A 22,398-nucleotide genomic window follows, 5' to 3' on the forward strand; every position below is an offset into this window, starting at 1 on the left:
AGACTTTCGACCGTGACGTAATTACGTCACTATTCTTGGTTTACGGTACCATTCGGCGGCTTTGCTACGAGTATGCCATAGTCTTGGTTGGCCGAGACCTTGCACCGTTCTATGAGCCGAACCGCAGTTCTAGCTATCCGCCCGCCGTTAAGAGTCGTTTTTGTGATTTATTTCGCATTTAGGTCCCAGGTAACATTATGAAGTTTTAATACGATCAATCGGACCTATTATCAAGTTAGTGTATCAACTTTTGAACGAACTGCGCCCAGTAGTTTCCCAGCAATAAGCTGTTAAGTCGAGACACACAGACAGACAGACAAACAGACACACAATTAAAATCTGCTGGACCCTTGTACTAGCGTACTCGGGGATAATGTATATATGTCATCAACTCTACTGATGCACGGCTCGACACATCTATTGAAAGTAAATTAGACAGCAAGTGTCAGTGTGTCCGAGGATTTGACGCGGCCGGCTCAGAAGAACTTAAATTTGGTGTCTTAGTCAACTGACACCGACAGTGGAGAATGGCTGTGTTCATGAGAAGCAAGTCAAAGTCAAGTCAAGTCAAATTTTATTTCTAGAAACCCCATGGGGGTACATGAAAAAAAAAATACAAGAACAATGAAGAGAGGAATGCAGGTTGTTCCATCAATATATACACATAAACTCGTTCCGTTGAACAAATAAAAAATTAAAAAACTTGTTTAGCTTGAAGCGGGGTGGAAAACGGCCATTCACGGTGAAGTCTCAGGACTGGCGGGGAACTTCGACTGTGTGAGTGGGAGCTGTAGCCCACACAAAAAAAGAAGCTTTCTTAGTTAACGAACCTTGGAGGGAGGCAATGTAGAATGTGTATTAACCATTATGAAGAAGAAACAAACAACAAAACACCAACAAACAAAGAAAAGAAAGAGAAAAAACACACACAAACACACCACGAACACCTCCGTTGTGGTTTATGACTTTCCAGAATTCAACCTGCAAACCAAAATTCATTCTTTTGTTGAACAAAATTTCAAAACTGTGTTCAGTCAAAGCTACTTCGGGATGTGAGAGAAAATGTAAGTTTTACGCCCTCACGGCAAAGCCAATAGGGGCATGTTACACGGGAAAACCCGGCTTTGTATGAAAATAAAAAATAAAAATGCGGGGGGGGGGGGGGGGGGGGAGGATGTAGACAACTGGCTGCCGGCTGCTAGAGGAGACCTGAAATGGGCTTGGGACGGGTTGGGTCGCCTTGGGTCAGTGCTGAAATGGTTACTTTATTGGCTGTTGGCCGAACGGACACCCGGGCTTCATATTTTTGCATGCATGTATTCGTGTTTCCAAGGCCTCAGGCTTTCGCTGTGACCCTGGGATCTTTATCGTGCGCTTGCGTGCACACGGGGGTGTTCGGACACCGAGGAGAGTCTGCACAAAGTTGACTCTGGTACACACATCCCGCGCCGAACTTGGGGGTTGAACCCACGCTGATATCTGCGCCTTCGGCTCTCAGAGTCAAGTTTCCATAGGCCGAGGGAAGTGTTTAAATAACCGTATCGAGCACTCGCATATCGTGCATTCCGAACGCGTGTAATGGAGTGACTGACAGGAGCTCAAGTTCTCCCTCCCTTAAAAATAAGGGAGTCTGCCGCGATCGCGCCTGAACTGGATAGTAACAACCGGTTTTGCCAGCGCCTCTACCGACTGGGCAAACTCCCCCCCCCCCCCCCAATTTGTTGGGGTCAAGAAGTTCCATGGAGGGCGGGGGGTATGGAGTAACACATAGTGTTTTGCTCAGAACATTCCCACCCAAGCCGAGCCGCGCTAGGGGTACGCATTACCGTGAAGCTGGCAGTCAGTGCTACCAAATGTCGTCTGTGTCTACCACTCGGTGGGTCTATGTAAGCAGATGCCAGTGCAAGCAATCTGATGCAGAGTCAGGAGGCGGTTTGGTACAAGAGAACCTTAGAGGCCACAGCCTCGGCCGTCTAAGGGATCTGTGTGTCTGGAGGCACATTTGGTTTCTGAGGTTCAAGCGGAGCTGTTGCCTCTGCTCCCAAGTTCCCGTGTCTGGAGGCGTTTTTGGTATGGAAGCAAACCTGTAGGTTGGGGCCTCTGCCTTTCAGGATGCCAGGACTACAAAATGTGTGTCTTGGGACACATTTAGCTTAACTTAGATTCCAACTTCGGGATGTCGATCGCAGCCACCCTTTATCTAAGGTCGTGGGCAAGTGCGTGTCTTCAAAGGCTCGTTAAAGCCGATTTTCGATTGATATCACTGCTCGTAATAAGCTTAAGTTTACGAGACGGGTCGACCGGCTTCAGGGCTTTGGTGTATTCTTTGTGTGATGTGGGCATTGATGTATACCATTGCATGATATCACCAATACAATTACTGTCACATTTGTATCTGGATTTTCAGAAAGCAGCTAAGGTTCATGCCACCCTCCGCAGTGAAAAATCTATACATGTACAGTACCTGCTTTCCTGTTAAAATACAGGGTGTATCATAACAGAACATTGCTTCATAACATGGGTGTCAACACATTTTTCCTGCAACTCAGTGTGATCCGCAGACTGCTTTGGTATAGAAATAGCCAGTTTTAAAACAAGAAATTCAATGTCCGGGAAAACACCAACACAACAACAACAGGCAAATAGCTACAAACGATCGATAACATGTTAAGAATCATAGAATCTAAGTTGCTGACGTCTTTACAGTACATGCATTACCTCAAATACTGACACTTAATTGTAAGCGATTTCGCCTGGTATAGAGATTACGCACTCTGTTCTGGCTATAATCTGGCATGAAAATCTGCGAACTGAGATCTGTACACGTGTTGGCACCACAGTGCATGGTAACAGGGCCAAGTTATGTCAGTCTTAAGCTGACCGTGCCAGTGTGTGATGATGTTTGTGAATGCTTCACTTGATTGTGCGTCAGGCTTTGGATTGTGGATTGCCTGCCCGGACACCGACAGGATCAAAAGATTAGCGCTCAAAGTCATGGCTTAGTGTATGGCAGATTTCTGATAGTTGAGAGTTTGTCAAGGGGAGTGTGGGCCGATGGGATGGGATTAGGAGGAGGGGGTATGCGGGGGGGGGGGGGGGGGGGTGCAGGCCGGGAAGGGGTGGCGAGAGAGAGCAAAGCTGCTTATGAATTTTCTTGGTGTGGGCAATTAAGGTGGGGTGGATATTATGGTGTAGCCTGTGAGGTGTGTGTGCAGGGGGGGGGGGGGCGCTACCATTAGTTCAATGGACTGGTTCTATGACAATGGCTAAATGGGGAAAATGCGCGTTTGTTTGTGTATTTGTTTGAATGAAACAGCGGGTCTTCAAGTTAAATCCTTATGTGGTGCGACTCAGGCCTGCCGCGCCTTCGTTCTTATCATATCATGAGACTGTGACAATATAATATCGTATTCTCCCGATATAGAAATTTTACAGTGAATCCACACACAGCACAACGGGTTTTAGTTCATGACCAAATCACGATTCTAAAACTTCTTTGCCAGAAACGCTAAGCCTACAGCCATATTTTGGCACCGTCGGTCACCCGGAATTTTCAGACCGAAGGACTCCAGGGGTGCATGCGAATGGTAGAAAAGAAATCCCGACAGAAGGTAGATCCATAAGTGATTTCTGGGACTAGTCTAAGCTGGTTCGCGCCGGTTCCAAGCGAAAGGCATAATGCAGGCTGTAGATTGCCGATGATCATGAGTAGCCGATTTGCGTAGTTCACACTGAATGGACATAACCAAACGTCGACAAATTTACACAATAAATGAGTAGCTATATCCCTTCTTCTACTAACAGCATACTATTAAGTTTGCTTTGGCACGATGAGAAATCATTGCAAATGACTACCCTTTCCTACATTGTGAAGCAAAGTTTACTGAGACTTAGAAAGAGCTCCATGGGGAGTTTGTAAAGACACCTAAACAAACATCAACACAGCCTCGCTGCTTTAGTGACTGTTAGGCCGGAGGACGGTTGTGAAGTACACCGTACATGCAAATACGTATTGCATTCTTGAGTGTGTCTTCTTGTGACGGTTTGTTGCTTGGGAACTGGGGTAGTATAGCATATATAAATATTATGTGAACAGTACATGTGGTGATTTTTGTCCGTATGGTAAATTGTTTTATGTAGGGTGTACATTATATGTTCTATTCTGTATATGTTCTTTTGTAAAGGGCCTAGAGCCATAGGTTAGGCACTTAAAAATGTCCAGTTATTATTATTAGTAGTAGTCAAGATAAACCCGCCAAGTTGAGGATTTTTTTTTTTGGGGGGGGGGGGGGGGAGGGGCAGGGGCATAACCGTACCGTGGAGTTGTTGTGGGGACTGAGTGGGGGGATATATCTGATTTGACTTGGGTTTTTTTGTTTTTTGTAAGTCAAGTTTTGACTAAATGCATTCAGATAGACTGGGAATAGAGCGCATGTATGTGTGTGCCTGTCTGAAATTTGTTTCTCTCAGACAATGGAGTGGTACGTACCATATCTTTGCTAAGATGAAAAATGGTCAAACCACATAAACGTAGCCCCTGTGTTGTATGGTAGGAGTAGTTACAATTCAAGCTACACTGAGTGGAACCCTCCTTTTAAGACCTGCCCAATTTAAGACCTTTTCTCACAAGATTTTCTCTTCATAGAGTCTGTAAATTTACATCCGTTTTACAGCGGAACCCCCCTTTTAAGACTCCCTCCTTTTTAAGACCTGATTTTCTCAGACTTTTGGAGGTCTTAAAAGGGGGGTTCCACAGTATTACAAAGACTGCCTCCTTTTCCACTGTATTACAACTGGGCTTTTATATTTCGATGCCAAGCTGCCAGCACTCGCTTGTCAAAAGTTAATCATCACTGTGGTATGGGTGCATGTTCTCCTGGCAAAACACTGAGACAGCCGATAGCTGAATTTGAAATAAATGTTTTTCCTCTTGAATAACTCAAAAGCCCTTGCAATATATAATAAAATAAAGTTTTTGATAGCATTTTTTACATTTAGTCAAGTTATGACTAAATGTTTTAACATAGAGGGGGGAATCGAGACGAGGGTCGTGGTGTATGTATGTGTGTGTGTGTGTATGTGTGTGTGTGTGTGTGCGTGCGTGCGTGTAGAGCGATTCAGACCAAACTACTGGACGATCTTTATGAAATTTGACATGAGAGTTCCTGGGTATGATATCCCCATACGTTTTTTTCATTTTTTTGATAAATGTCTTTGATGACGTCATATCCGGCTTTTCGTGAAAGTTGAGGCGGCACTGTCACACCCTCATTTTTTAACCAAATTGGTTGAAATTTTGGTCAAGTAATGTTCGACGAAGCCCGGACTTCGGTATTGCATTTCAGCTTGGTGGCTTAAAATTTAATTAATGACTTTGGTCATTAAAAATCTGAAAATTGTAAAAAATAATTTTATTTATAAAACTATCCAAATTTACGTTCATCTTATTCTCCATCATTTGCTGATTCCAAAAACATATAAATATGTTATATTTGGATTAAAAACAAGCTCTGAAAATTAAATATATAAAAATTATTATCAAAATTAAATTGTCCAAATCAATTTAAAAACACTTTCATCTTATTCCTTGTCGGTTCCTGATTCCAAAAACATATAGATATGATATGTTTGGATTGAAAACACGCTCAGAAAGTTAAAACGAAGAGAGGTACAGAAAAGCGTGCTATCCTTCTCAGCGCAACTACTACCCCGCTCTTCTTGTCAATTTCACTGCCTTTGCCATGAGCGGTGGACTGACGATGCTACGAGTATACGGTCTTGCTGCGTTGCATTGCGTTCAGTTTCATTCTGTGAGTTCGACAGCTACTTGACTAAATGTTGTATTTTCGCCTTACGCGACTTGTTTTAAATTCTGCCCGTCAGAATTTTTTTTGTTTGCATGTTTATAATATCAACCACGATGAACCTGTCTAGCTTAATACTCAATGACATCAACCATTCAAACTAGACTGCATGTTGACATTCAAGTTCCAGCTTAAAATAATAGTGCAATAAAAGCAAAACACATTAAACTGTCCTTTATTTGTCTTTTTTTTTAAAACATATGAAATCACATTGAGCTTAGAGTATCAAAACACTTAACAAGCAATCAACAAAAAGGAAACGAATGAAATATTCAAAGAACTAGGTCAGAACAACATGTGAATATTTACTAAAATTCAAAATGGTCACTCTCCAGACAGAATTGACTATACTAGTTCACAATGCCCATTCAATGAATATGACCTCTGAAGTGGAAAGTAACAGAATGCATCAATGCCTGACTATGAGGAAGAGACACTTTTGGTGTAGAACACAAATACATGCATTGAAAGTCACTATACATGTAATACATGTAAACAGTGGAATTCTGAGACTCTTGAAAACAAAGCTGTAAACTCTTGGCAAAATGAAGCAAACACCAGAAAAAAATCTGTGTCCAAACGGCAAACCATACCAAAGTACACAGGGACATTTTTTTTTATCGTCATAAGTCCAGCTGAGGATAGAGGGCAAATAAAATAAAAAACATGTTTGGCACAGACTTAATGCTACATCCTCTTGCATGAAAAATTTCTCTCCGTTTTCATTAAATACATCAGAGTATTTGTACACCTGCATAAAAGTTACTTTCTTTTTCCTTTTCATTTCACATCCATTCATTACGTCTTGTATTATGCACTTCTGATGCTGTCTAAAACTTTCTGTATACATGTACATTCATTCATATGAAAACTGCATCTTCAACTGCTTTCTTACAGAAACAGGGCACACATGCTTACAGGACACAAATACATGGCACAGCTGCAAAATGGAATCATTGTCAAAACCATACACAAACTTCAATACAAATATTACAGCATGAATTTTTGGAGTTATTTTATATTTTGCTAACTAACCCCAGGGGGGGTTGCAACATTTTACTAACCTACATATAGATACACTAAGTGTGTAGTAACTAAGACTTTGTATTCCCAAATTTAAAAAAAAGAACATAGAATAAAGCAAGAAAAATATCAATCTTTGTATAAAGGTTTTGTGATCAAGAACAGCTGATGCCACTTTGGAAGCTTTATTTGGTAGCTGAGATAAACATTTCTTTGATTTGCACATACCCTGATAAATTTAAAAAGAATGCCTGTAACAAGAATACCAAAAAGTAAAGTCAAACAGGGCCATCACCCATCTTTATTTGGAATGAAACATATAAACTCTGACAAATAAAAAAATAATGCCTGTAACCAAAGGATCAAAATCATAACTAAACGACACTATCAAGCCGAAGAAAACACCAGCAATGTTTCATGTTGCACAGTCTGTTCACTTGATAAGAGGGTAGGTAGGACTGGTGGCCACACCACAGTTGTTGTCCTTGAGGGAGAAAAGAACGTAGCCGTCGTTGCCCCAGTAGGTGGACCATGAGTTCTTGACCAGCCAGTAGTCCTGACCATTCATCGTGCCGTAGCCCACGGCCAACACAGCATGGTCAAGATCATCGGGTTTGCTGCCTGCACACCAAGAGATAATAGATGAGTAAATTTAGAGCTGCTAAAGCTGTCAGACTAGAGTCTGTGAAAGCCCCCTTGTTCTGAATGTCTGCTATGAACATACAGCTATTGTGATATGTCTACATTAGGTTTTAGAAGAGAAAACATAACAGCACCTAAACAACCACTAATATGACTGTTAAAGATTCATTAATGTAAGATCAAGATTGGTGGTACAGCAGTCCCTGCAATGTACGGCCCCCGGCGTGAGCGGACACCTGACATGTACGGACACATTTGCTCGGCACGGAGTGTTTTCCTTCTATATTTTCCCCCCCTTAAACGGACACCTGCAAAACGTGGACGCGGACACTCATTTTCGGTCCCAACAGCAGGTCATACCTCCAATGTACAGACAGACCATCGTCAAATTTTCACCACAACAAAATGGATAACATAGCAGTCCGGCTCTTGGTACAAAGATCACAGTCGCAATGGTGTGATGACAGTCACTGATAACTTGAGTGCACGTGTACCCATCGTGTGTCTGTGTGTAACCTCTTTCATTGACAAGATACTCTTGTTTCCCCTCAGCCTTGACCAGTGAGTCGGTTGCCTAATCTATGAACCCTTCAGTTGTCTTGCTTTGTCAAAAGTTACGACACAGTCAACTGGTTTTGCTCTGAGTGAACAGTGCAGCTGGCCTCTCTGGCCACAGCCCCCAACAGTACATGGCTGGAGGGAGTGAGAGAGAGAAAGGGGGGGGGGGGGGTGGAGGGTTAGCTGGCTAAACTCTGTGGGGTGTCCGGTGTCACCGCATATGTCAGCAGGAAGAGCATTGGAGAGAAATAGAGAGGTGTACTCTTCCACACAATTTCCAAGCATCAGTTGTCACGGCTTGGGGTAGGCATTAGTGAGGGAGAGTAGGAGTTGTGTTATGTACAGTGTATTTCCGACTGAAGAGTGAAAAGTCACTGCCATGCCACATGATCGGCATGCAGTCAATAAAGCCAGACAAGAAACAAATAAATTACTTGATTATGACATGCAGCTCTATCTGCTGCTATTTATTCAAACTGGTTTTCAAGCTTATTCTTGCAAAGCATCTGCACACGCTCCTCTGTGCTGTGTTTGTGTGGCTGCTTTCGTATGTCAGTGCATGGTGAGTGTGTTCACTGCCTTGAGGATTTATTTTATCTCTTCTTTTCAACACTTTTCATACAAATCCTTTTTACAGAACGTTTAAAGAAGTATTAGGAGTTTATTGTTATTGTTTAGTAGCCACAAGAAGTGATTAGCATAGACTCAATCCTGTTGTTTGTGTGTCTCTGTGTGATATGGGGGAGGGGGTGGTGTGGTCACCCCTCCCGTGACCGGACATCTGCAATGTACGGACAGTTTTGCTATGGCCCAAGGGTGTCCGTTCATGGGAGGGACTGCTGTATAAAGAGCACAACACCATATCTCCAACCTCTCATCATTACATGTACTTAGAATTCTGAACAGATCCATCCTTTGCCCTGGCTTATACCATGTTCAGCCCCACACCCTACCCCAAATGCCTGTGTAAGAACAATGGCCATTTGAAAAATGTACACAGCACACCCAAATCACCCATCTTCCAGAATACCAAACTGACAGACACTCACCACATGCAGGCTCATAGTAGACCCCGTTAGCGTAGAAAGACAGGGACTTGTGGGAAGCATCGATGGCAACAGAGACGGGTCCTTTGAAGGCCAGGGCCATTTTTAGCGCATTCTGATCGTATGCCGTCACGTTGACGTAGCCTGAGAGCTGTACCACTGGCGTCACACTGTCCTGGTGGCACTTGCCGTCCTGAAATTAAAAATCAAAAAGTCAAAAGCATACTGAAGGTTGGCAGCTAAAGAGTTGTTTCGCCTTTGTACAGAAAGATAGAGAACTATGGCTCTCTCAAATATTCAAATAATGAACCACGCTGACACATGTATATGTACACCCTTGCATCTCAAATTCTTTTTTAAACAAAAGAGCTTTGAATCTCATGTTGAAAATGTTTTTCAACACAACAGCCATGCTATCTCTCCAACCTCTATACCCTGTCCATACACAAGAAAAAAGAAAATAAAAGTCCATGCTCAAGGCAAAGAAGGACACTGACCACAGCCAAATACTGTCCATACTGGTCGTCGGTGGTGATGCCTCCTTTCTTCATGATGTAGTTGTAGGCGCGGAAATCCTCCCCACCATCACAGGCGTTGTTGCCCTCTCCCCACGAACAGTCCATCAGCTCCTGCTGAGATAGCCGCACCAGCTTTCCTGTCTGGAACAACAGAACAGAAAATCAACATGTCTGCTTAAACAACCACACTGATTAAACCGCGCACACAGAGAGACATTCAATAAATCTAAAATGATACAAAAATTATAACACACACACACACAAACACATTGAGAAGTGAAAAAACCTTTTAAGTATTATAATCAGGTGTGTTGCCCCAGAAGGGCAGCAATTAGTAAACGTTTACTGCTTTTATTACTTAACACATTAAAGACCAGTATGGACCTGCAAAAATTAAAATCTGAAAACATCAGAGCATAAAAACTAAAATGTTTTCTTTAAACTACAACCCCAATTTCAATGGACAAAATTATCAAATCGCACGAAGCTGCCATGGGTTATCTCCCATTAACATGGTCTTCATGGAAAGACTGCTCACAAAATGTTATCCATATGACTAACAATTCTATGGATCACCAGAAAACTTTAAACAATTCTGACACACAAAATTCCAGCATCATGGTTTACAAATCTACAGTTCACAAGAAGGCTGCAGACAATCTGACACACAAACTGCCAGCATCATGGCTTATAAATCTATAGATTACATGCGAAGTGCAGACAATGGTCCCAATAGCTGACCTTCAAGAAGTAGGCACCCTCGATGGTTCCAGTGGTACCGAAACTCCAGCAGGAACCGCACACAGCTTGGTCCTTTACAGGTGTCACGGCCCCTGTGTGTGTAGAAAATATCACAAACATGAAAATAAAGCGAAGAACTACACATATCATACATAATTTGTAAAGTTTCAGTATTATCCATATCACCCCTTACTTTACCTTTATCCAAGATTCTTACAAAGGCTCTCGATTAAAGATTTACATTGTTGACCAAATTAGTAGAAAACTTGGCTTTGCATGGTTATTTTTGTATCACACAGAAGAAAATATTCCATCACACACTACGACATGAAATGTTCATATATTACTGGACTGAGACTTGTTGATGGCTGTGTCACAATCAGTTCAAAAGGACTAAAGTAGGCAAGGACAAAGAAATCTGTGCTCTCATTTACATACGCACAAAACAGTCTTTGATTTATTTTTCAAAAATATGCTGATAGGAGAACCAAAACCGTTAACACAGCCACTACATCATGCTTCACAATGTGACTTTATCAACAATATGAATGCAATTCTTGTCAACAAATCTAAATGTTTAATGCTACAGTGAAACCCCCCTTTTTAGACCTTCACAAATCTGAAAAAATCAGGTCTTAAACAAGAGGAAGTCTTAAAATGGGGGTACATTTACACAGGTTATGAACAGAAAATCTGAGAAAACAGGGTCTTACACGGGAGGGAGTCTTAAATTGGGGGGTCTTAAAAAGGGGGTTCCACTGTAGGGACTGGGTGGACGAGTGGTAACGCACTTGCGCTCGGAAGCGAGAGGTTGCGTGTTCGACCCTGGGTCAGGCCGCAATTTACTCCCCCCTTTCCTAACCTAGGTGGTGGGTTCAAGATGAGACGAAAAACCGAGGTCCCTTCGTGTACACTACATTGGGGTGTGCACGTTAAAGATCCCACGATTGACAAAAGGGTCTTTCCTGGCAAAATTGTATAGGCATAGATAAAAATGTCCACCAAATACCCGTTTGACTTGGAATAAAGGCCGTGAAAGGTGAATGCTCGCCTAATAGGCTACTGAGCTTTACTGGCCGATGTGAATGCGTTATATATTGTGTGTAAAAAATGTCTGTTTGTCTGTCTGTCTGTAAAAAATTCCATTTCAAACGGCAGAAATTAATATGTAAGCGCCTAGGGCTATATCTAGATTAGGCGCATAAAAATGATCACAATAATAATAATAATAATAATAATAATAATATCAACAATGTGAAGGCAATTCCTGTCAACAAATCTAAATGTTTAATATCACCATACTTAGCACACACAAAAACAGACATCCTTACCAAACAGCCTCCAGTCTTTCTGATCTGGCATGGGCGCCTTCTTGGCAAACTCTGTCTTGTTGAAGGGAAGGCCGACAACGCCATCCTTATAATTCTTGGTGCGACGGAATCCTCGCAGCATCTTCAGCTCCGCCCCAGTTCTGTCGGCCAGGTGATTGACAGCCATGGTGTACGTCAGTCCCGCGCGGTTCTTGGAGTTGATGTACCTGTATAAAAGAAAATCTTTGATAAAATCCACACAATTCAAAGGATGAATCAGATAAAGCTATACGTCTCTCGTTGGTTTGCTTCTCTGATTAAGTGCAGCAGTTCAGGAACATTTGCCCACAAAACAAATATGGGTAATTCAGTAAAACATGCTAGTTGTCATGCCTAGGGTTCTCTCTGCTTCTCCACAGATGTTCAACTCTCACCTGAGATTCTGTCTAAACACATGCTGTCTGTTCTGCTGTTCTGCATCGCTGTCATACACATTTCATATAAACACATGCTAGTTGTCATGACTATTCACTGCTTTTCCACAAATGTTCATCTCTCACCTGAGATTCTGTCTGAACACATGCTGTCTGTTCTGCTGTTCTGCATCGCTGTCATACACATTTCATATAAACACATGCTAGTTGTCATGACTATTCACTGCTTTTCCACAGATGTTCATCTCTCACCTGAGATTCTGTCTGAACACATGCTGTCTGTTCTGGTGTTCTGCATCGCTGTCATACACATTTCATATAAACACATGCTAGTTGTCATGACTATTCTCTGCTTTTCCACAAATGTTCATCTCTCACCTGAGATTCTGTCTGAACACTTGCTGTCTGTTCTGGTGTTCTGCATCGCTGTCATACACATTTCATATAAACACATGCTAGTTGTCATGACTATTCACTGCTTTTCCACAGATGTTCATCTCTCACCTGAGATTCTGTCTGAACACATGCTGTCTGTTCTGGTGTTCTGCATCGCTGTCATACACATTTCATATAAACACATGCTAGTTGTCATGACTATTCTCTGCTTTTCCACAAATGTTCATCTCTCACCTGAGATTCTGTCTGAACACTTGCTGTCTGTTCTGGTGTTCTGCATCGCTGTCATTCACATTTCATATAAACACATGCTAGTTGTCATGACTATTCTCTGCTTTTCCACAAATGTTCATCTCTCACCTGAGATTCTGTCTGAACACATGCTGTCTGTCTGGTGTTCCCCTTTGCTGTCATACACCTTTCACATAAGGCCAAAAAAAATAATAGGTGTGGTTACGGTAACATAGCCCCCCAAAATAGGGTAGGAAGGTAGGCAATCACTTTTTTTTTAAAACTTTTTTTTCTAATGTGTACAAATTAAACCTACTTGACAGGGAAATAAGTGTGCGACTCGGGCGCTTTCGCTTTCATAGCGTTTTCTGCACTCGTTTTCTTGTGTGTTTTTTGTTTTTTTGACAAATGTAATAAAAAGTTATAGGGTCGGCCCCTAAAAATAGGGTAGGTCGGGTTACCGTAACCACACCTATTTTTTTTTTAGGCCTAAACACATGCTAGTTGTCATGACTATTCTCTGCTTTTCCACAAATGTTCAACTCTCACCTGAGATTCTGTCTAAACACATGCTGTCTGTTCTGCTGTTCTGCATCGCTGTCATACACATTTCATATAAACACATGCTAGTTGTCATGACTATTCACTGCTTTTCCACAGATGTTCATCTCTCACCTGAGATTCTGTCTGAACACATGCTGTCTGTTCTGGTGTTCCGCATCGCTGTCATACACCTTGCCATGCGCGTTCTTGAAGCGTTTGAAGAGGATGTCAGTGTGGCTGTCGTCCCTGTGGATAAACTCGTGCATGGGGTTCAGCGTGATTCTGTGCTCTGCACCGGGCCCGGGGAAACCTGAGCAGGTGATGTCTGCAATGAGAAAAGAAAGTGTGAAGAAGAATGTGAGTACAGTGGAACCCCTATTTTAAGACCTCAACAAATCTGAAAAATTCAGGTCTTAAAAAGGAGGGAGTCTCAAAATGGGGGTAATTTTACGAAGGTTTAGAACAGAAAGTCTGAGAAAACAAGGTCTTAAAAAGGAGGAAGTCTTAAATCGGGGGGTCTTAACCCTTACACTGGTGCAATTCTGTAACACATGTTACATAGCCACTGGTGAATTAACAGAGAGAAAAATAAAGAAAAACGGTCATATAGGTTTTTGCATCCATGGGAGGTAATCGGAACCGACCCAACAGACTCAGCCAGTAGCGCAACATATATCGTGACAACCAGGTAACAGTATACGTAAAGTAGCGCGACATATATCGTGACAACCAGGTAACAGTATATGTAAAGTAGCGTGACATATATCGTGACAACCAGGTGACAGTATACGTAAAGTAGCGCGACATATGTCGTGACAACCAGGTGACAGTATATGTAAAGTAGCGTGACATATATCGTGACAACCAGGTGACAGTATACGTAAAGTAGCGCGACATATGTCGTGACAACCAGGTGACAGTATATGTAAAGTAGCGTGACATATATCGTGACAACCAGGTGACAGTATACGTAAAGTAGCGCGACATATATCGTGACAACCAGGTGACAGTATACGTAAAGTAGCGCGACATATATCGTGACAACCAGGTAACAGTATACGTAAAGTAGCGCGACATATATCGTGACAACCAGGTGACAGTATACGTAAAGTAGCGCGACATATATCGTGACAACCAGGTGACAGTATACGTAAAGTAGCGCGACATATATCGTGACAACCAGCCTAAGGGTTAAAAGGGGGTTCCACTGTATTCTGACACTCATTGGAAATTTGATGAAGGCCAACCAAACTTGCGTCATGACTGTAGGTCATCAAAACCTAGCAGTGTGTCAAGTTTCAAAGGTACAGTAGTACCTGCCATATCCGGTCACCCATTAGTCATTGCAAAGGTGACCGCAAATATCAGGTGGCCGTTCATTACAGGCCCCCTCCTCCTCCAAAAAACCCCAAAAAACACGATCAAGTTTTCATGAAGAAAAGAAAGCGATCATCCACGAGCCGCCGATTCATTGTCTCTGTTAGTTTTGCTTTCGTTTATACATCTTAATTATTTGCGTGTTTAACTCGATCGTCCTGGCTAAGCTATTGTTTCGTATGTTTCTATGTGTGTTGTTTGGATTATTATATATGTATTTGAGTGTCAGATAAACAAGTGTTTCAAACTCACATCAGCTGTGATCGATCCGGAAGTGACTGCCGTAAATGTACATGTATGCGCATGTCTGTATTTACAGTTTGCGCATGCGTAAGTATTCATGTCGTCTGCTCGTGCTGTGCCGTCTGTGCACACAACACACACACACACACCACAGGCGCTCGCCCGCGAAAGTGACAAGTGGCCGTTAAGTGGCCGCTCCTGTCGAGTAAGAGGGGCACCTTAGGGCAAAAATCAGTGACCGTTGACCGCGTCAGACAGGTTAACGGCCATTAAGAGTCAATTATAGAAGGAAAACTCATTAGTCATGGGAAAGCTGGCCGCTCCGGGTAGGTTCACGCCCACGAAAGGGCCGGAAATGGAAGGGACTACTGTATAGCTTCAATGACTTCCAAGAAAACCTCAACATTAATTTGTTTAGTCCATGCATGGCCTTGGATCTGTCCGGCCTGACATTACTCATTACTAAGAGTCTCTTGATTGCCTGAAAGTCACATGCAAACAAGGAATTTTCGAGTCTTCATTTTGGAATATTTTTTTTTCTTTCTCAGATTGATAAACATCAATGTTGATTGTACATGACTTATTGTGCATTGAGTATATGCATGGTATTGTCCCAAAGTGGATGTTTGTGTATTTGAATAGTATTGTCCATAAGTGGCTTATGTGTTGTTGTAAGTTTATTGATACATTATTTTGCTATATTGTATATATATGTATTTGATGTTCAAATAGTATGTTTTTATTCATAGTTATTATGTAAAGCGCGGAGAGCATAGATTCCTGTGGTTGGCGCTATACAAGCTGTCATTATTATGATTATTATTATTATTACTATTTTCCCCCTTACTCTGATTGTCAAAGGTGGTGACAGGAATGGTGATGTCCCCCTTGTACCCTTCATAGTCCAGAATGTACTTGTCAAAGTGGGAGCCGATGAGGGAGTCATAGCCCATCATCTCGTATCGCACAGGGCTACCGCTGCTCTTGTCCACCCACAGGGTGTAGGTGCTCGTCTTCTGGCCGCTGACGATCACTTGTTGATACATGCTGCACATGACTCCGTTCAGCGTTGTGTCGCCCTTGTACTGGAAAAAATGTCCAGAAAGACCATGAATTGTAAGATGAGTTCACTGCGGACTTCCTGGCAGCCACTGGTCTGAGGATTTAGCACGGCCATCAACATCGAACGCAGAAGAAGAAGAAGAAGTAAGATGAGTTCATCCTCAATGACAGATTAGCATTATCTTGTATTTCAATATATTTTCTTGACTACGAGTTCAAACAAGAGTTGAGTAAGAGTTAATTTACAATGCCAAGAAGAAGTTGAATAGAGCAGAGCAGGTGATACTAAGTGCGCTCTCATGAAGACAGATGGAAATTGAATAGCAATTGTTAATATGTGTACCTATTTTGCTGTGACTATTCAACTAGATATGTACACCTCTGCAACAGAAGCAAAAAAACTACCGGACAAATCACTGTCCTGTTGAATATGGAACAAAAATAACACACACACTCATGACATCATACAATTACCAGCTTACATTAAAGTTGGTGGTGTCAGGGAAGATGGTCTGGACTGCAACAGGAGCATCACTGGAGCCGTTCATACCGAAGCAGGACAGCTGGTTGGTCACCTCGTAGTTGGTCATGAAGGCCAGCTTGTAAGAGGCACCAAAGTCACCAGTGTCACCACGCTGAATGCTTTTCACCAGCCCTGTCGGTGAACATGGGACAATCCAAGATTTATGAGTGCATACACAGAAACAAACAAACAAAACGAAACACACACAAAAACTCAAAAAACAAGAAACCAAAAAAGCCAGGAGCCTAGATTAAAAAAATCAAGGTGTATTAACATGGACAACAACAAAGCTTAAACCTTAAGCCATAGTTAAACAAGAAATTCCTTCGAGGTAGGAAAAACACCCCCGTTGGTCAAAGGGAAATAACCATTCTCACTGCACCCATTCTCACTGCCACCAACTGAGAAGGTTATTTCCCTTTGACCATGAATATGTTTCTCTATAAGTCCTTGTAGAATCTTAATCCACCAATAACTCCCTAACCGTGTGTTTGACTGGTCCCAATTTTTGTAAGGACCGTCTCAGGAATGTATAGAACCTGTTCACCAAGTTTGGTGACGATCGGTCCGTTCATTCTTGAGATCTATATGCGAACACAAACACACAAACAAACAAACAAACACATCGACCGAAACCTATACACACCCCTATACCGGGGGTGTAAAGACAATAGGCAGTCAACCAGAGAATATCTCTTGTCCCTTTTTGTCAGTGTCACTGACAAATCAAGCAAAACACATAATTATACTTATAACACAATGACTGGCATGCAAACAAACAAAGAAACAAAAATAAAATAAAAACAACAACCTGAAAACACTGTATATTTAACCTTCTTTATTTACCATGTCAGCAGGAACTTTTCATTACATGATACATGTATTGATAAGTGGTAGCCTTAAAAAGATAACATCACCATACAAAGTCAAAGCTTATAAGCTTATATAGGCTGCATGGCATGAAAGATTGACACTTTTGTTATCAGCTGATATAACCTTACCATTGTAGTAGTCAATGCGGCTGCGTTTGTTGCCTTCATCATACCACACGTGGAAGGGCTCCACAATTTCTGCATAGGGAAGTCTCAATGTGCCTTGCACCTCATACGTTGTACTGAATTTGGGTGGGGCATCTGGCATCACATGGCCGGATGCCAAGGCTGTATGAAAAAAAGAAGCAAATTAAAAATCAGTGACAAGAAATTCTGTGGTCTTTTGAGGAAAAATAATTCAAAATAATTTTAATATAAGTTATAACCATATATTTTTGACAACCGCATGAGCTCGACCTTCACAACTTAGTCTGCATGATACTGCATGAGCTTTGGAATTCGCAGTTTACTACATTTGTTCTCAGCCTGTATTATTTGAATTAATTAACTTTTCATGCACAATTAACCTAACACTAACAGTAACACTAACAGTTACAATTATGACTTCTCATAGATCTATACAATCGCTAAGCACAATGTAAACTTGGAATCATTACAAGTAATCATGTGTGTGTGTGTGTGTGTGTGTGTGTGTGCGCTAGCCTATTTCTATGGGGAGAACATGAATACATACATGTATGTAACCGGACAGTATAGTCCGGTGTGGAGAAGCTCTAATTACCAGTACCCACGTGAGATATCTTTTTAATTGTCGTTTCTAGATAGTAAAATATGCGCTGAAAACGGTCAACTATCTGGCCACCTCGAAATAATGTTCCTGGTATACGGTACCCTTTTAACGCTCCTGAGGCACCCCGGGTGGCAATCTCGGGTCGCAACAGAGAGTATACCCCATTCCCGCCCAAAGCCTTAACCGTTAAAGATAGGAAGACAAGTATTGAACAAGAAAGATGCACAACAACCATGTGTACAATATTGGTTCTCACATTTGTATAAAAATATTGATGACCTTGGAATTGATAGGCTATTTTTAGATTTCTGACAAACAAATCACAAACAACATGACAAATTGTCTTTTATCTAGCCTAAACTATGAAAGATTTAAAGACAAGTATTGAAGACAAAAGATACAATGAGATATTGGCAACAACATCTGTTCTCATTGTTGTACACAATTGTTGATTGTTATTGCATTATGTTAGTTTTTGTTGATTTCACAAAGCATACCGATTAAACGGCAACGCGTGTCATTCGTCCGAATTTTGTTCAACCGTTGAAGATAGGAAGACAGTTATTGAACAAAAAAGATGCCCAACAACAATGTGAACAATATTTCTTCTCAGGTTTATATAAAATTATTGATGACCTTTGAATAGATAGGCTATTTTTAGATTTCTGACCTGACAAAAAATCGCAAAAAACATGACAAATTGTCTTTTTTATAGCCTAAACTATGAAAGATTCAAAGACAAGTATTGAAGACAAAAGATACAATGGGATATTGGCAACAACATCTGTTCTCATTGTTGTACAAAAGTGTTGATTGTTATTGCATTATGTTAATTGTTGTGGATTTCACAAAGCGTACCAATTAACGGCAACGCGTGTCATTCGTCCGATGTTTGCTCATGCTGCGCCTAAACGATCAAAAATGAAATAATACATGTAGTATGTGAACAGATAATGCGTACATTATGATTTTAGGCATCTTTTGTTAGTATATACTCATCAAAATCGTGCCAGGTCATGGTGTAAAAGTTACACAACGAGAATTTTTACATACAAGATTGAATGAGATTCCAAGATAAAAAAATGATTTAGTGTCCAAGGCCCTCCAAGTGGTCCCTGTCAGTTACTTTTCACATCGCTAGGACAGTTCTGGGGAAAAGTCCGTGAGTTTCCTTTCCCAGCAAGGTATCTGTAAACCACCGCGTTGCCCTGTACAAGCGTGCTCGTGAAAGCATTCTGGAGAGGCCCAAACCCTACGACCAGGGGCAGGGATAGAGTAAAAATGCCGACGGTGTGCTGGAACCCATGTGGTCCCTCAAACCTATCCTACCTGTGTCGCTGATTGATCTTCTGGCCAATGGTGGTTGTGAAGAAGAGGAGGAGGTTGACTTTGACACGTTTGCTGAGAGCGATGATGAGGTTTGAGTAATCATGACTGTGTCATTTGACGTTATCAACTACTAACTATCTGTATTTTTGCACCATAATAGGACCCACCCATTACAGTGTTTTGGGGCCCCAACGAGGATGTTGGAAATATTGTCCTGGATTTTCATTCACTTTTCTGAGTACACATTTCCGTAACTTTTCGAAATTTGCGAACAAATCACAAACTGTAACATTTATACCAAGACCTGTCACGATTTTGATGTATATGTATGATAACAAAAGATGCTTAAAATAATAATGTACGCATTATCTCTTCACATACTACATGTATTGTTCCATTTTCAATCGTTTAGGCGCAGCATCAAAGAAATTCGGACGAATGACACGGGTTGCCGTTTAATCAATACACCATGTAAAATCCACAAAAACGGAAACCATTAAATAACAACCAACTATTTTGTACAACAATGAGAGCAGATGTTGTTGCCGATATCCCTTTGTATCTTTTGTCTTCAATACTTGTCTTTGAATTTTTCATAGTTTCGCCTAGAAAAAAGACAATTTGTCATGTTTTTGGCGATTTTTGTCAGTAATCTAAAAATGGCGCATTTATTCCTTAGGCATCAATATTTTGATATAAGTGTGAGAAGAAATATTGTCTACATTGTTGTTTTGCATCTTTTTTGTTCAATAACTATCTTCCTATCTTAAACGATTGAACGAATTTCGGACGAATGACACGCCTTGCCGTTTAATCGGTACACTTTGTGAAATCCACAAAAACTAAAACAATGCAATAACAACCAACAATTGTGTACAACAATGAGAACAGATGTTGTAGCCAATATTCCATTGTATCTTTTGTCTTCAATACTTGTCTTTAAATCTTTCATAGTTTAGGCTAGAAAAAAGACAATTTGTCATGTTTTTTGCGATTTTTTGTCAGAAATCTAAAAATAGCCTATCAATTCCAAGGTCATCAATATTTTTATACAAATGTGAGAACAAATATTGTACACATGGTTGTTGTGCATCTTTCTTGTTCAATACTTGTCTTCCTATTTTCAACGGTTAAGGCTCTGGGCGGCACTGGGCGGGTATGGGGTACACTCTGTTGCGACCCGAGATTGTCACCCGGGGTGCTTCAGGAGCGTTAAAAGGGTACCAGGGACATTATTTCGAGGTGGCCAGATAGCTGACCGTTTTCAGCGCATATTTTACTATCTAGAAACGACAATTAAAAAGATATCTCACGAGGGTGCTGGTAAGAGCTCCTGCACACTAAACGGAAATGTGGGCGGTTGCAACTAGGAAGTTCTGAGTTGTGCAAAGATCAGTGCGAAATCTGAGGAATTCCTCATTTGAAACATGCTTATTGATTAGTGAACTGCACATTTTGTGTCAACTTGTCTCATTTCACACAAATAAAATAGGCAAACTTACCACTAAGAAGCACAAAGGACGCAGTCAGAATCATAGCTGCCATCTTTCGATTGAGCCGATCACATGAACGCTCTCCTAAAAATAGTAGTAATAGCAGTCACGTGACATCCTTGCACGTGATTCAATGTGTGCGTCACATGACTTTTAAAGAGCAAACATCGTGTGTTACGCACAAGACCGCGTATTTTCGCTGATTTTGCATAAGTGCACTCAAATTACGCCGAGTCACAATTACTTACTCATGTTACTTTCACCTTTGGATGCCCAAATGACTACTGCACTGGCAACTCCATTGCAATAAATACTTTTTGACTTGACGTACGTAGTCTACACCACTGAGGATCGTCAGTGTGTCAATTAGTTAAATCTCTCACTCTCTCTCTCTCTTGACACACACACACACACACACACTGGTAGGACTGTAGGACGGTATTGTTCCGAGCATAAAAAACAACAACAACAAACGAACGTTAGAAACTTGAAGTGACTAGAAATCTGGAAAAGAATTGCCAACACTGGATGCCATTTCTGCGCACGTGCACACAGTTTATCACCTGACGAGTCATGCAGTTAATTGGCCACGTGCATGCTGTATACTCAATTCAACTCAATAAAACTTTATTTTCTGAATGCAACAAACAGGAGAGAAAAAATGGTAGCTCTTGTACGAAATAACATCACATTTCTTTCTTTCTTCGTTCATGGGCTTAGACTCCCACGTTCACTCATGTTTTTAGCACGAGTGGATTTTTACGTGTATGACCGTTTTTACCCCGCCATTTAGGCAGCATACGCCGATTTCGGGGGAATAACATCACATAAAAACACACTCTCAGAACATATATAGAAACATAAAATATGAGCTAGTATACTTTTGCAGAAATTAACGTACACTGATTACATACAACGAGACTTTTGAATAAAGAAGCTGATACGAAATTTCAAAGTGTGCCTTTTCCGATCAGCAAAAAGAATGGAATCTACACTGTTGATCATCTTTTTATAATTTCAGTTTTTTGTTTTTTTTGCAGTGAAATAAATTGCCTTTTGATCGGAATGATTGTCTCACAGCAAAGATCTACACAAAGACGTTCATTTTGACTTTTTATCTTGATGAGTAGCATTCAGGAGAATAGCTGTTGGAATGTAGCATTCATCAAACATTTGTCGCCCTGACAAAGTTTAATTCATTGATATGGGATCTTTTAAAGCGAATTGCGATGGAGATATGAACATCTGTTCTGAACGTGCAAACAAAATTAAGGACATTTTATGAAAATGAACAGTGACTGAATAACATTTTTTTTTTAATGTTTGATTCAATTGTCCACTTCTTGTTTGAGCAGCGTTTATATTTTCTCTCCATCTCTCTTTTTCTAAAGAAAAAACCCAGTTTTTTTAGTTTCTTGTTTGTAAAATACTGTTGTTCTTAT

At 41.1% G+C, this 22,398-nt stretch overlaps 1 protein-coding gene across 1 annotated transcript; it reads right to left on the reverse strand.

The window, feature by feature from the left end:
- Positions 1 to 6,023: 6,023 nt before the first annotated feature.
- Positions 6,024 to 21,101, reverse strand: LOC138966543 (digestive cysteine proteinase 1-like). Its single transcript, XM_070338814.1, has 10 exons — positions 20,966 to 21,101; positions 17,513 to 17,671; positions 16,471 to 16,643; positions 15,774 to 16,011; positions 13,439 to 13,631; positions 11,724 to 11,929; positions 10,393 to 10,484; positions 9,631 to 9,792; positions 9,137 to 9,326; positions 6,024 to 7,508 (listed from the first exon to the last, which is right to left on the reverse strand). The coding sequence occupies exons 1-10, from the start codon at positions 21,006 to 21,008 to the stop codon at positions 7,321 to 7,323; spliced, it is 1,644 nt and encodes a 547-aa protein (XP_070194915.1). The 5' UTR covers positions 21,009 to 21,101; the 3' UTR covers positions 6,024 to 7,320.
- Positions 21,102 to 22,398: the final 1,297 nt, after the last annotated feature.

This window comes from Littorina saxatilis, linkage group LG5 (assembly GCF_037325665.1).
Source record: "Littorina saxatilis isolate snail1 linkage group LG5, US_GU_Lsax_2.0, whole genome shotgun sequence".
Lineage (NCBI taxonomy): Eukaryota > Metazoa > Mollusca > Gastropoda > Littorinimorpha > Littorinidae > Littorina > Littorina saxatilis.

Coding starts and splice junctions, on each gene's coding strand:
- LOC138966543 (XM_070338814.1), bottom strand. CDS start 21,008: ATGGCAGCTATGATTCTGACTGCGTCCTTTGTGCTTCTTAGTG. Junction 9,793..10,392: donor AGGGTGCCTACTTCTTGAAG/GTCAGCTATTGG, acceptor CTGTTGTTCCAG/ACAGGAAAGCTGGTGCGGCT. Junction 7,509..9,136: donor CTACTATGAGCCTGCATGTG/GTGAGTGTCTGT, acceptor CTTGGTGTGCAG/GCAGCAAACCCGATGATCTT.